A 10576-nucleotide genomic window follows, 5' to 3' on the forward strand; every position below is an offset into this window, starting at 1 on the left:
AAAAATGAATAAAATGTATTTTGCTTAAGATTATATTTATTTCTTTTTTACAGAATAAATGACCAAAAAAATACTGGCAAAGCTAAATGAGTTTTCAGCAGGCACAGTCCATTCATGCTGTGTTTTGTTGTCCTTTATGTGCACGTTCCTCAACGTATAGCTGCATCTGTTGAAAGTAGGACATTGCATTATGTGATGTAAGGACTATGAGAGTCTGACTGTTTACAGCTGCTTTAATAAAACTTATAAATAATGCAGGTACAGCATAAATGTTTTAAAGCTTCATGTCATGCAAAACAGTGTTTTAAGCAGCTAAAGGTGAAGGGATTGTTTTTATTTCTTTCTTTTAACATTGCCTAGTACAAGTTACTATATAATTACCATCAATGGGAAAATGCAGTGTTACCTTTACAATGTCTGAGGTCATAGTTTTCAGAGGGATGAGTCTGGGCTCTTGCATGAGGACCTCTTGCTCATCTGCTACAATCCAGGGAAAGTCCTGCACACAACAATTTTTTTAATATCACATCTCATGACAAATTTAAAAATAATGTTGACAACGAATAAGAGTCGGTTCAGTACTAAAGCAATTACACACATTACAAGAAAGCTGGAGGCTGTTTCTGCAAAATGTTTGCACATGGCTGTAAACTCTGCAGTGTTGCAGTGTTTGTGTGGGTTGTCCCAGCAGTTTGGGAATTAGTGACTAAGATTTAGGTGTACTTGTAGATGTCGCAGTAAATTAGACATAACACACAAACATAACATCACATTAAAATTCTGAGGTTTTAACAACGTGTGAGAATAACTGTAAATGTAAAAAAACAGTTATACAGTTGCACCATTACTGTAAATAACGCTGATACAAAATGTATCATTACTGTAACTGAGCAATTCTAAAATAAAGTAGGTGAAATAACTGAATTTGATATTTGCCCCCACCTTGATCACCTGAACTTTCTCCATGTTTCTAGTGGCAGATTCTCTGGTATAAACTAACACAGTGAATGTGCACCCTGTAAAGGAGAGAAAGGAAACCAATCAATCCACAGTATAGAGATATGAGTCAGTTGATGTGAGTCCAAGATGAGTCTTGAGTCTTTGGGGTGTGAGTCACAAGTAGAGAATTTAAGTTTTGTCTCATTATTAACTGCAGGCATTGAATTGTACAAAGATAAAAAAAAAACTCCAAAAACCAGGCAGGGTTGACATGGCTGCAAATAATGAGCTTTTCATTATAGAAAAACCTTCAGTCTAATGTTTAAAGAAAAGTGGCAAAACACTTTGAAACTGCTGGTTTGTCTGTAGTTTGTAAGTATGCCATCTAATTAGTGTAACTGCTAATACAGCTGAAGTTTACAAAATTTTAAACGAATATGATCTGCTGAAACAGTTGATGAATCTAACTTATGTTTTAGTAAATTAGTTATTGGCTATTAGGCTTCTATCTTACCTGGTGGGTTGTTATCTAGAACAGCATCACATACACTGATCTTCAGGATTACAGCTCGCAGCAGTTGCTCTACATGAGAAAGCAGAGTCTCAGAGCTGCAAGAGTGGATATAAAGATAAGAGATCATGCACTGAAAACAGACAAAAAAAGAGACGGTTCTATGACCACCACATGACTAGCTTTGAGATACAGGCCCAATCCCATTTCACCCCTTGCCCCTAACACTTAACCCGTTTTGCACGTTCACGCCTAGGGGTAAGGTTGTCCCGATTGTTGTTTAGATGGAGGGGTAGGGAGAAGTTTTGGGGCTACATGGCCCTTCAAACTGAGATTTTTCAGAGGCGCACTAATTCCCAGAATGCCCTGCGAATCATAAGCATGCTGGCTGCACAAGTGACCAAAGAGACACATAAATTTAAGCATTTTATGTGTTAAAAAGCCGTTGTATTGTAAGAGAACCACCGTAATAGCGTTTTATGGTCATTTCCTTCATAACACACATACAAATCGCTAGTAATGCGCTGATGTCTCGGTCACTACCTGGCAGGAAAACATGATTATTTTTCCAGGCTATTTTAAATATGACTCACCTCTCCTGTCATGTGACAGAAGTGACACAGCTGGAGGCATACTTGAAATGGCCAGAAAATCTCGTCTTGTATGCTTATGTAAAAGTCGCTGACAACTGATAACATATCCGGTTCTTGAAGGGTTGTCCCATTTCATAGGGGGAAGATTTTAAACTCTACCCCTTGTAACTCAGTTTCAAGGGGGAGGGTTACACTTGAAAACAAGGGGTAGGGCTACAAATAAGAAATGGGATTGGGCCACAGAGTTCAGATGGTAAGTATTAATGGTTCTGGTGAAGTAGGGCAGTTACTTGTATTTTTCATTAAAGTGCAAGTTCCTAAGAAGTTGATTTAGTAACATGTCAAGAAAGTGCTTATTGAGTTCACCTGATTGAAAGGAGAGGAGGCTGTGAGATCTCAAACACAAATCTCTCCACCGGGTGATGCTCTTTATCCATGATTACCACTACAACTTTCTCTGCCTCATTCTGCATAAAAAGCACAGGTGTTAAATATTATGCACAATTACAACACGACAGAAAGCTGAACTGTATATCGCAACATGTAATTCACACCATCAAAGAACCAGTTAGAGTATACAAATATGACAATGAATCAATCTCAGAGATGCGTAATTAAATTTAGGGCTGTGCGTAACAAGAGAGCACTTTAATGATGGGAGAATGAAGCATCATTAAGCTTTTGAGTTTTTTTTTCTTTTCTAATTGTGACTCAAAACACTTCATAAAGCCTTGTAGCTCTCAAAACAAACCACAAAGACAGCTGGTCAATCCCAAGACGGCAGAGGAAGCAATCTAACGTGCATTAGAACACATTGTGTGTTCATTTTGTTCTGAAGATCATGTTCACTTGTTGAAGTGCTACAACATTAAAGTATTATATGTATGATTGTTTTTAATTTCTTCATTTCTTTGTTTGATGGGTGTACATGTGCTTCAATAAAAAAATTCATATGTGTAACAAATACACAATGGGTGGTTTCTCTCTAAAAGCTTGTGGAATATGGGAATGCTATGACACTGTGGACCAAGTAAAGCAGTAGCATTCAAATACAGAGCGAGTGTGCTTACCCGCCTTTTGATCTCTGATTCTTGCGTCCCTGATCATTAATATTATTCAAATACTCCAGCCCCATAAAATGCTACATCATCAGCAATATTATACCATACAGTAAATGATGCCACAACATGGAACTACAGCATTGGTAAGCACATCACAACACACAGTGCTTCATTTCCGCTCATAAGGACCAGTGATTGAGATCTATACCTTCTCAATCATTGGGCCATTTCTGTAGGTCTCACCTTCTCAATAAGGGGTTTAACACATTGGAGTGTGTCCTGAATATACTGGTTCAGCTCGGGGTGACATGACATCTGAAAATCAACAAATATACCCATATTACACATTTAAAGAGGGTGAAGGAATTTATTGTTTTGAATTGTGCTGTACCTGTGTTACATATTCTGTATTGTGTGTGTCTGTACTGTGACTGTATTTAGAACATTCTTCTGTCTATTCTTGTTTATCCCTATATGGTCATGTTTGTCACACCTGTTACTTGTTCTGTATGTGCTGGGTCTATTCTTGGCATCAGTCCAGCTATATAACTGTGTTAGCCCTATGTCTTATGGACTAGCTGTGTGTGTTTGTGGCTGTGCGCAACAACTAACTCTGCAACAGACAACAGACAATAGACTACGTTCTCTGGGTTTTCAAGGGTTTGAAATTCTTCAAGGGTTCAGGGTTCATTCAAATCAAACCTCTCTCTTGGTTCACTCTTACCTGCACAGGAACATTATATTTTTTCCTCTTCTGAAATATCCCAGATGGATAAACTTCTCTAACGTAAAGGATCAGGTGAATGGCTACTTCCAGAAACTCACAGAGAATATCAGCCACCACTGAAAGAAAAAGCAATGCGATATCAGACAATGTGACGATATATTTACAGAAAAGGTCTATTTGAAAACTATACGATTTCTGTAGTATTAATATTATAACATTATATTACATATATGACAATCTGCATTACTTCCCTCTCCAAGTATACTTCTTAATGAACTGTGCTGTAATAATGTATAATATATGTAAAATAGCTTGTAGTATATGGTAATGTTCCAGGGGTCACCAGTCTTATTCACAAAGGACCAGTGTTCACTTAAATCAAGCAGGACCAAAGCTGATTGAATCAGTTGGGCTCAGTCTTCAAACAGGTGATTAGTCATATGAGGGATCCTCATGCTTGGTTGGAATGAAAGCCTGCAGCCACACTGGACCTTTGTGGGTAAGACTGTTGACCGACTGTGAAGTATATACATCTTTTTCATAATTTGTTTAAGAACAAACAGTGTAGAGGTGAACATTTTACCTTGACCAAAATTAAGGTCCTGTCTTGTAAGAGTTGTCATCGTTGCAGTTACAAAAAACAAGGCGTACAAAGTCTACAACTTTTTTAAGTCAGACACTGATTGTCAGCTAAAATACATGGTAACACTCCCTTCTATAAGCCGTGACTACAAGATACAGCCGAGTCACCAGTTATGTTCGGATGTTTTAATGGAGGAAAATATGAAATAAATCCACAATGTGGCGCTTGTTTGCTAGCTTAGCTAGCTAGCTTAGCTTATCGTTTCCCGCTCTTCAGACAGTCCTCTCAGTCAGGAATAAACTCGCCGTCTCTTACTGGAGTCGGCTTTGATTCATTGACATAAAATCCAGTGAAAACGTCTGAACGACCGCGCTGAACATTTACTGACAATTAATATTTACAACTGTGTTGACATGCGAAGCTTTTCTTCTCGTTTCTGGAGTGAACTCAACACCGCCGCTGCCTCCTAGCGCACTGGAGGGAATCAGCAGCAACAGCAATGATACTGTGTTGTGACTGCACTGCTCACAGACCCCTGCAGAGAGTAGCTCCTGTTCCCAACGTCCTTGTTGCTTTATATGTCTGAAAAAGCAGAATTAAAAATCCAGTGAAACACCAAGAAAACATTCTGCATTACTTCTTTATTTACAGAAGTATTTACGAGAGGTATGTGGTTACATTTACTCTCAAGTAACAGTTAATTCACTCAATTTCCTTAAATGTACTTACTCTGACTAAAATGAAGACAGTGCTACACCTGTTAACATGCTTACCTGCCTCCTACATAAGTAATAGTCCAGAGAGTGAGGCTTGCCGGTTTAAAGACTAGAAAACCTCCCTTCTGATGATGTATCTTGAAGGTGGAACTTCTGGAAAAACTAGAACTGCTTTGGGGTTAATACATAAGGCTAGACAAGCTGTATGATTTATTTATTTTTTTTTTTGCTAGCTGGCTAATGCAGAAGATAGCTGATTTTGCTGCTAGAGGAAAAATATCACATTGGCATTTATCAACCTCTACATTAGAGCATTTCTCTATCGCTGTGGCTGGATTCCCAGTGATTGTGTGATGTATTTGTATGCTGTGTATTATATTTAGAGAGCGCAAAAATGCAATAAGTATACAAAAAAATTATTTCCATCGACCTAACCAGGCTGTGAGATGCAGTACTGCACTGCATGAAATTATACATGACAAATAACATGAATGCTGGTTTTATGTAGGAAAGGCCCTTTTCTTACTTACGACTTTGGTGGATTTGTACTTTTATAAATGTTTGTCCATTATAATTATTCTTTTAACTCTGTTTCAATTTAGTCACTCACATTTATAGTTCTTAATGCCTTTTTTAGTTTTGATTTCATTCTTTTCTGATGAAGCCTCTGGACTGTTTGCTCACAATGTATTTTTGGCTGAGGCCAAACAAAATAATCACAGACCCGACAAAACACTGCAGTTCCTGTGCTGATTCAGTAGGCCTACTGTGCAAAGAGATCACCTTCTTTGTTTGTACAGTAGGCCTACCATTCCAGTGATTTAATTTCCAGTCAAAACCTTTTAGCCTTAAGGCATGGGCTAAAAAAAAATCAGAACATCAGAAAAAAGCAATCATTAGAATGAAAAAACAAAAACATATTGAACAGGACATTACACAGAGCCTCAAGTATCAAATTAGTAATTAAGTGTTTTGCCTTTATTGCAGCCTCCATTCTTTGCTTTGAGTTTTTCACAGAAATCTGCAGGGATATTTTTCCACACCTTCAAAGTTCAGTCTTAAGAGTTGGTTACATTTTATGCTTCTCACAATCCAAGTAATCCCAAACACATTCAGTGATGTTGCCGTCCTGGATGGTCAGTCCATTGTTGTGAGAACACCTTTGTTCGATTTGCACATTTTCTTCTTTTTTGTCTGTTATTTTCTCAGTAGCGGCTTCTTGACAGCTACACATCCCAAAATGAATAACTTGTTCTTGATGGCTGTTTTGATTGAAAATTAAATCAATGAAGGACGGTCTTTGACTTGCTGTAGATGCTGGAAGTTCTGCTGTAGTTTTATAGGCAACTCAGGCCTACCTTTCTTAACATTATTTATCAGAAGTTACGCTTTTACTTGAGTTCAGTGGGTTTAGGCCATTCTGTCTATTTCTATCCCCAAGATGGCTATAAAAGTGCTTAAACAAAGATTTCTTAACAAGATCTACTTATTCTCAAGGACCGGTAATGAGCAGCAGGGCGCTATTTAAAAATCTCTTTATCAGCACATTCATGGATCTTGGCCCGATTATCTGCAAGCGGTGGAAATCACCGGATCCTTGGGTGCTTTATGACCGGCAATGAGTAAAAGTTCAGTTCAGAGAACTCATAGAGCTGCTGCTCTTAAGCAATGGCATAAAATAAGAGAGTGAGAGAGGAGTAAACCACTCAGTGCGAAAGGAATTCATGTAAGTATGACTGAGATAAAGATTTAAAAGCTTGTAAGAGATGACTGTGCAAACTGCAGAATCAATAAGGATTGTTTTTCTACGTTGTAGTAGAGTTTTCAGAAGTTGGTGGATTTGAGGATTGCACTGGGGTTAATCAGTCTTAGCACATTTGGAGTACTTGTAAAAAGAAAAAACCTCCTCAAGAAGCAGTCTAAGCATATATATATGAAACAGTCAAGGAAAATGTGGAGTCATGACCGGACATGCTGAACTGGACTTCAGCCAACAAGCTGCCTTGACTTGCTCAATAGCTCTACTTAACACACAACAGTCACAATGTGCTGCTGTGAATGCTAGTCTATGAATGTAAGCATGCAGTGTTGTTGTTTCTACATTACATAGGCTTTACTGACATATTTCCTTCACAGTTGTCACTATATAGACTCTAAAGGCTTGTAGGAGATGGAATCCAGTGAAGCGAGTGTACAATATAACCGCTGGAACGATGACAACATTAACGTCAATGTAGCTGCTTCTCAGACCAATCTGAATGGGTGAGTGTTCATTTATTCTACCTTTTAAAATCTGTTTGCAATGAAGATATACAAAACCTGTCATGGTAACCCCATGAACTCTTAGGCTTATTGTTCAGTTAACCATAAGTGACCACTATGAATTACATGTTAACTACTACAAATTAATGGCAAGCTATAAAATATTTTGAGTAACTTAGACCACTGGTTCTCACACTGGTCATCAAGAACTCCCAGATGGTCCACATTTTATCACTATGCCAACTTCTAGAATCCATATATCTAGGGGGCCCAGAGGACCGGTTTAGGAACTTCTGACTTAGATACGTACAGTTTATAGCAGGGGTATCCAGTCTTATCTGTAGAAGGCCGACATGGCTGCAGGTTTTCATACCAGCAAGGCAGGAGAATATTGTCAGTTGTTTAAAACAGAGACTTATTGATTGAAAAAGTAGTATCTGGTGTGCTCCAGCTTCTTTGTAATGAAAACTTGCAGTCACAATGGCTCTCTATGGATAAGACCGAGCACCCTTGCTTTCAGGGTTAAAAGAAAAAATCTTTATAAAAAATTTTCATTTCTCCAATTTTTTGTCTTCCAGTTAAAACCAACATAAATGTAAAATCACTTATTAGTAATAGGTGACTAATACCAGCAGCTATTCGCCCTGCTAAAATCTATGTATGATTAACTGACCTCATCTTTCCTTCTTAAGTCAGTGAAGACAATGTGATTTTTACTAGTACATCTTTTAACCTTCATTTCATGGTCTGGTTCATTATTTTTGAATCAACCAAATGCTTTTTTTCATTAACATCTCTTCTTGTTGCACTACACTGCAAAATCCTTCACATACAGTAGCTCCCCTCAGTAACTGAAATAGACCCAATAGGCAAACTACCATTCATTTTCATTCAATATCAGATCAAATTAAAAGTGGTTATTTGGTAAGAAAGTGACTAAATTATCTTAAAGACCCTAAAGTAGGATAAAGTAGGAGGGGGGAAATCTAAAACCATGTAAACATTTATTTTAATATCATGGATGTCCTTGGAATGAGGATGTCAGAAGTGGCATCATTTAAAACAGAGCTGCCCAAAGTGAAAATAAAGTAACACATCCTCTGCAGTAGAGGTGCCCAGTCCTGGTCCTGGAGATATACCACCCTGCCCAGGTTAGCTTCGACACCTGATCCAGGTAACGAAGGCTTCTGAATACTACAGCCCTGTGTGTTGGACCTGAACTCTCCAGGTTGTTAGATCCCCAGAACCAGGATTGGGCACCCCTGTTCTGCAGAGAACACACTTCACATTTTAATGCACAATTACTGTTAATTTGCTGAATGTTACCTATTGAGGGGACAAAAAAAAACATAAAATGTGGCCTGTGCAAAACTTATGGCACATTAAATTTTATGTTTACTTTTTCCAATATGTTAAACACTAGTAAATACAACTTGGGCAATAAGATTTGCAGAAAAAAGCCATATTTAAATTTGTTCTCTGTAGAGGACGTTAACTAATTACTCAGAAAATCAACATAATGTGATTTGATTAAAGGTGTTTAAACTTTTGCATACCACTTTATAAGATTCACCTTGGTATTTTTAAAGTATTTCAGTAACAAAGCTTTGTGTAATGTTTAAAAAAAATAGATAAACTTATATACCTTCTTTATTTGTGTACTGTTGTGTCCTTTTGACCCTCAGCCCACCACAAATATTACACTTTGGCCAGACAAGAAGTTTGGATACTCATCTGTCAGACCCTACAAAATTACGTCCTTACAAGCCAATCTGAGAATGTTCTAAGGACGTCATTTTGATAGGTGGGATCTTGCAGTCTGAGATTTTCAGTAGTGACAACAGATGCACATATCAATGTCCACATTCATATTCTTTGTCAAATAATACTGTAATAACCTACCTGGGTCTAAAACACATTTTGTCTGGGTTAAAACTGCTGGGTCACTGATTGATTAATAGAATTCAATTTTCTTTAAAATCCTTATTTGCATTGTTGCATCTCTACTTATGTTTTAACCTTTCCCTCACATTTACAAGTCCAGAAGTCATATGGAGTTCACTGTAATTTAAATATAAATATCTACTATTTTTTTTACCTCATTTATGTATTTAAAATATAAGACTCCTCTGCCAAAACCTCACACATCATCTTGCTTGGTTAGGTGTTCTTTTTGTTTTTTTTCAAGTCACATTAATGGACTGGTCATAACTATAGGCCCAATGCTGACCATCAGTGACATCACAGCTGATAGAAACTCATAGGCTACAGTACTTACATTGCCAAAATATTTTGTATACCAACAAGAGCTTTCCATAAATATATAAAACATGATTGCCTGTTGCATATTACTTTACATGACTGACTCTGTGACCCAACAAGTTCCAATTAAAAACGTTTTGAATGAATGCTTTTTGCATGACATTTGTACAGCTGTACATTCTCAAACAGAAAAAACTCATTTGAATTCTTGCAATGTACTGCAGGTGTGAGCCCGTCTCGTGTGATTCTGATCGTGTTTGGTTTTCTGGTGTAGGATCTATAACAAGATGTGCACGGGGCAGCTGGGTATCGCTGTAAGAGTGGCAGGCTCGCTGGCTGTAATGGCTGCCATGTACATCGTCGGATACATCACAGGATACTACGTTCACAAGTGCTGATGCCCAAAGGGCCATTTAAATGGCTTTGTCCAACAAGATACAATATGATGAATGAGTGATTAAACTGTGAGCTGCTTTTTTATATATACACACACACCATCTCCAAGCTGGAATTAAGCACGTTTCTCTTGTACCACAATTTTCATCAGAAGGTAAACATGGTTTATGACCTGGTTTCCCTGTATATGGACTTGATGTATTCTATTGTAGAAAAACGTTTCATGGAATGTGGTATAACTGTAATTATAATGTAATTTTACATGATCTCCATTATAATATAAATACTTTTGAAAAGTCACAATTGATGTCATGATGTTATTTTAATTTGCCTTAGATAGAACCATACACAGAAATGAACAGAGATCTTCACAAGCTGTTCAATGTGAGTCTGAGTTGAGTCTCAAGTAGAGAATTTTCATTTAGTCCCATTAGCTTCAGGCTAACACAAAAGTAAACCCTTGTACAAACCAGTCAGTTTAAACACAATTTCAAATAACATGACTCATTATAAAAGAACCTTCAGT

General features: G+C 37.5%; 2 protein-coding genes across 3 annotated transcripts; one reads left to right on the forward strand and one right to left on the reverse strand.

The window, feature by feature from the left end:
• Positions 1 to 18: 18 nt before the first annotated feature.
• Positions 19 to 4889, reverse strand: mad2l2 (mitotic arrest deficient 2 like 2). Its single transcript, XM_017723198.2, has 8 exons — positions 4415 to 4889; positions 3829 to 3947; positions 3348 to 3419; positions 2410 to 2510; positions 1454 to 1548; positions 943 to 1016; positions 407 to 499; positions 19 to 166 (listed from the first exon to the last, which is right to left on the reverse strand). Exons 1-8 carry the CDS (start codon positions 4452 to 4454, stop codon positions 113 to 115), a joined length of 648 nt encoding a protein of 215 aa, XP_017578687.1. The 5' UTR covers positions 4455 to 4889; the 3' UTR covers positions 19 to 112.
• On the forward strand, positions 4227 to 10350 carry smim1 (small integral membrane protein 1). Of its 2 annotated transcripts, none has more exons than XM_017723199.2 (3): positions 4227 to 4330; positions 7267 to 7392; positions 9929 to 10350. In XM_017723199.2, the coding sequence occupies exons 2-3, from the start codon at positions 7301 to 7303 to the stop codon at positions 10050 to 10052; spliced, it is 216 nt and encodes a 71-aa protein (XP_017578688.1). In that variant the 5' UTR covers positions 4227 to 4330; positions 7267 to 7300; the 3' UTR covers positions 10053 to 10350. The 2 variants fall into 2 exon arrangements, with proteins under 2 accessions (XP_017578688.1, XP_017578690.1); XM_017723201.2 differs by lacking the exon at positions 4227 to 4330 and adding an exon at positions 6729 to 6856.
• Positions 10351 to 10576: the final 226 nt, after the last annotated feature.

This window comes from Pygocentrus nattereri, chromosome 28, assembly GCF_015220715.1.
Source record: "Pygocentrus nattereri isolate fPygNat1 chromosome 28, fPygNat1.pri, whole genome shotgun sequence".
Classification (NCBI taxonomy): Eukaryota; Metazoa; Chordata; class Actinopteri; order Characiformes; family Serrasalmidae; genus Pygocentrus; species Pygocentrus nattereri.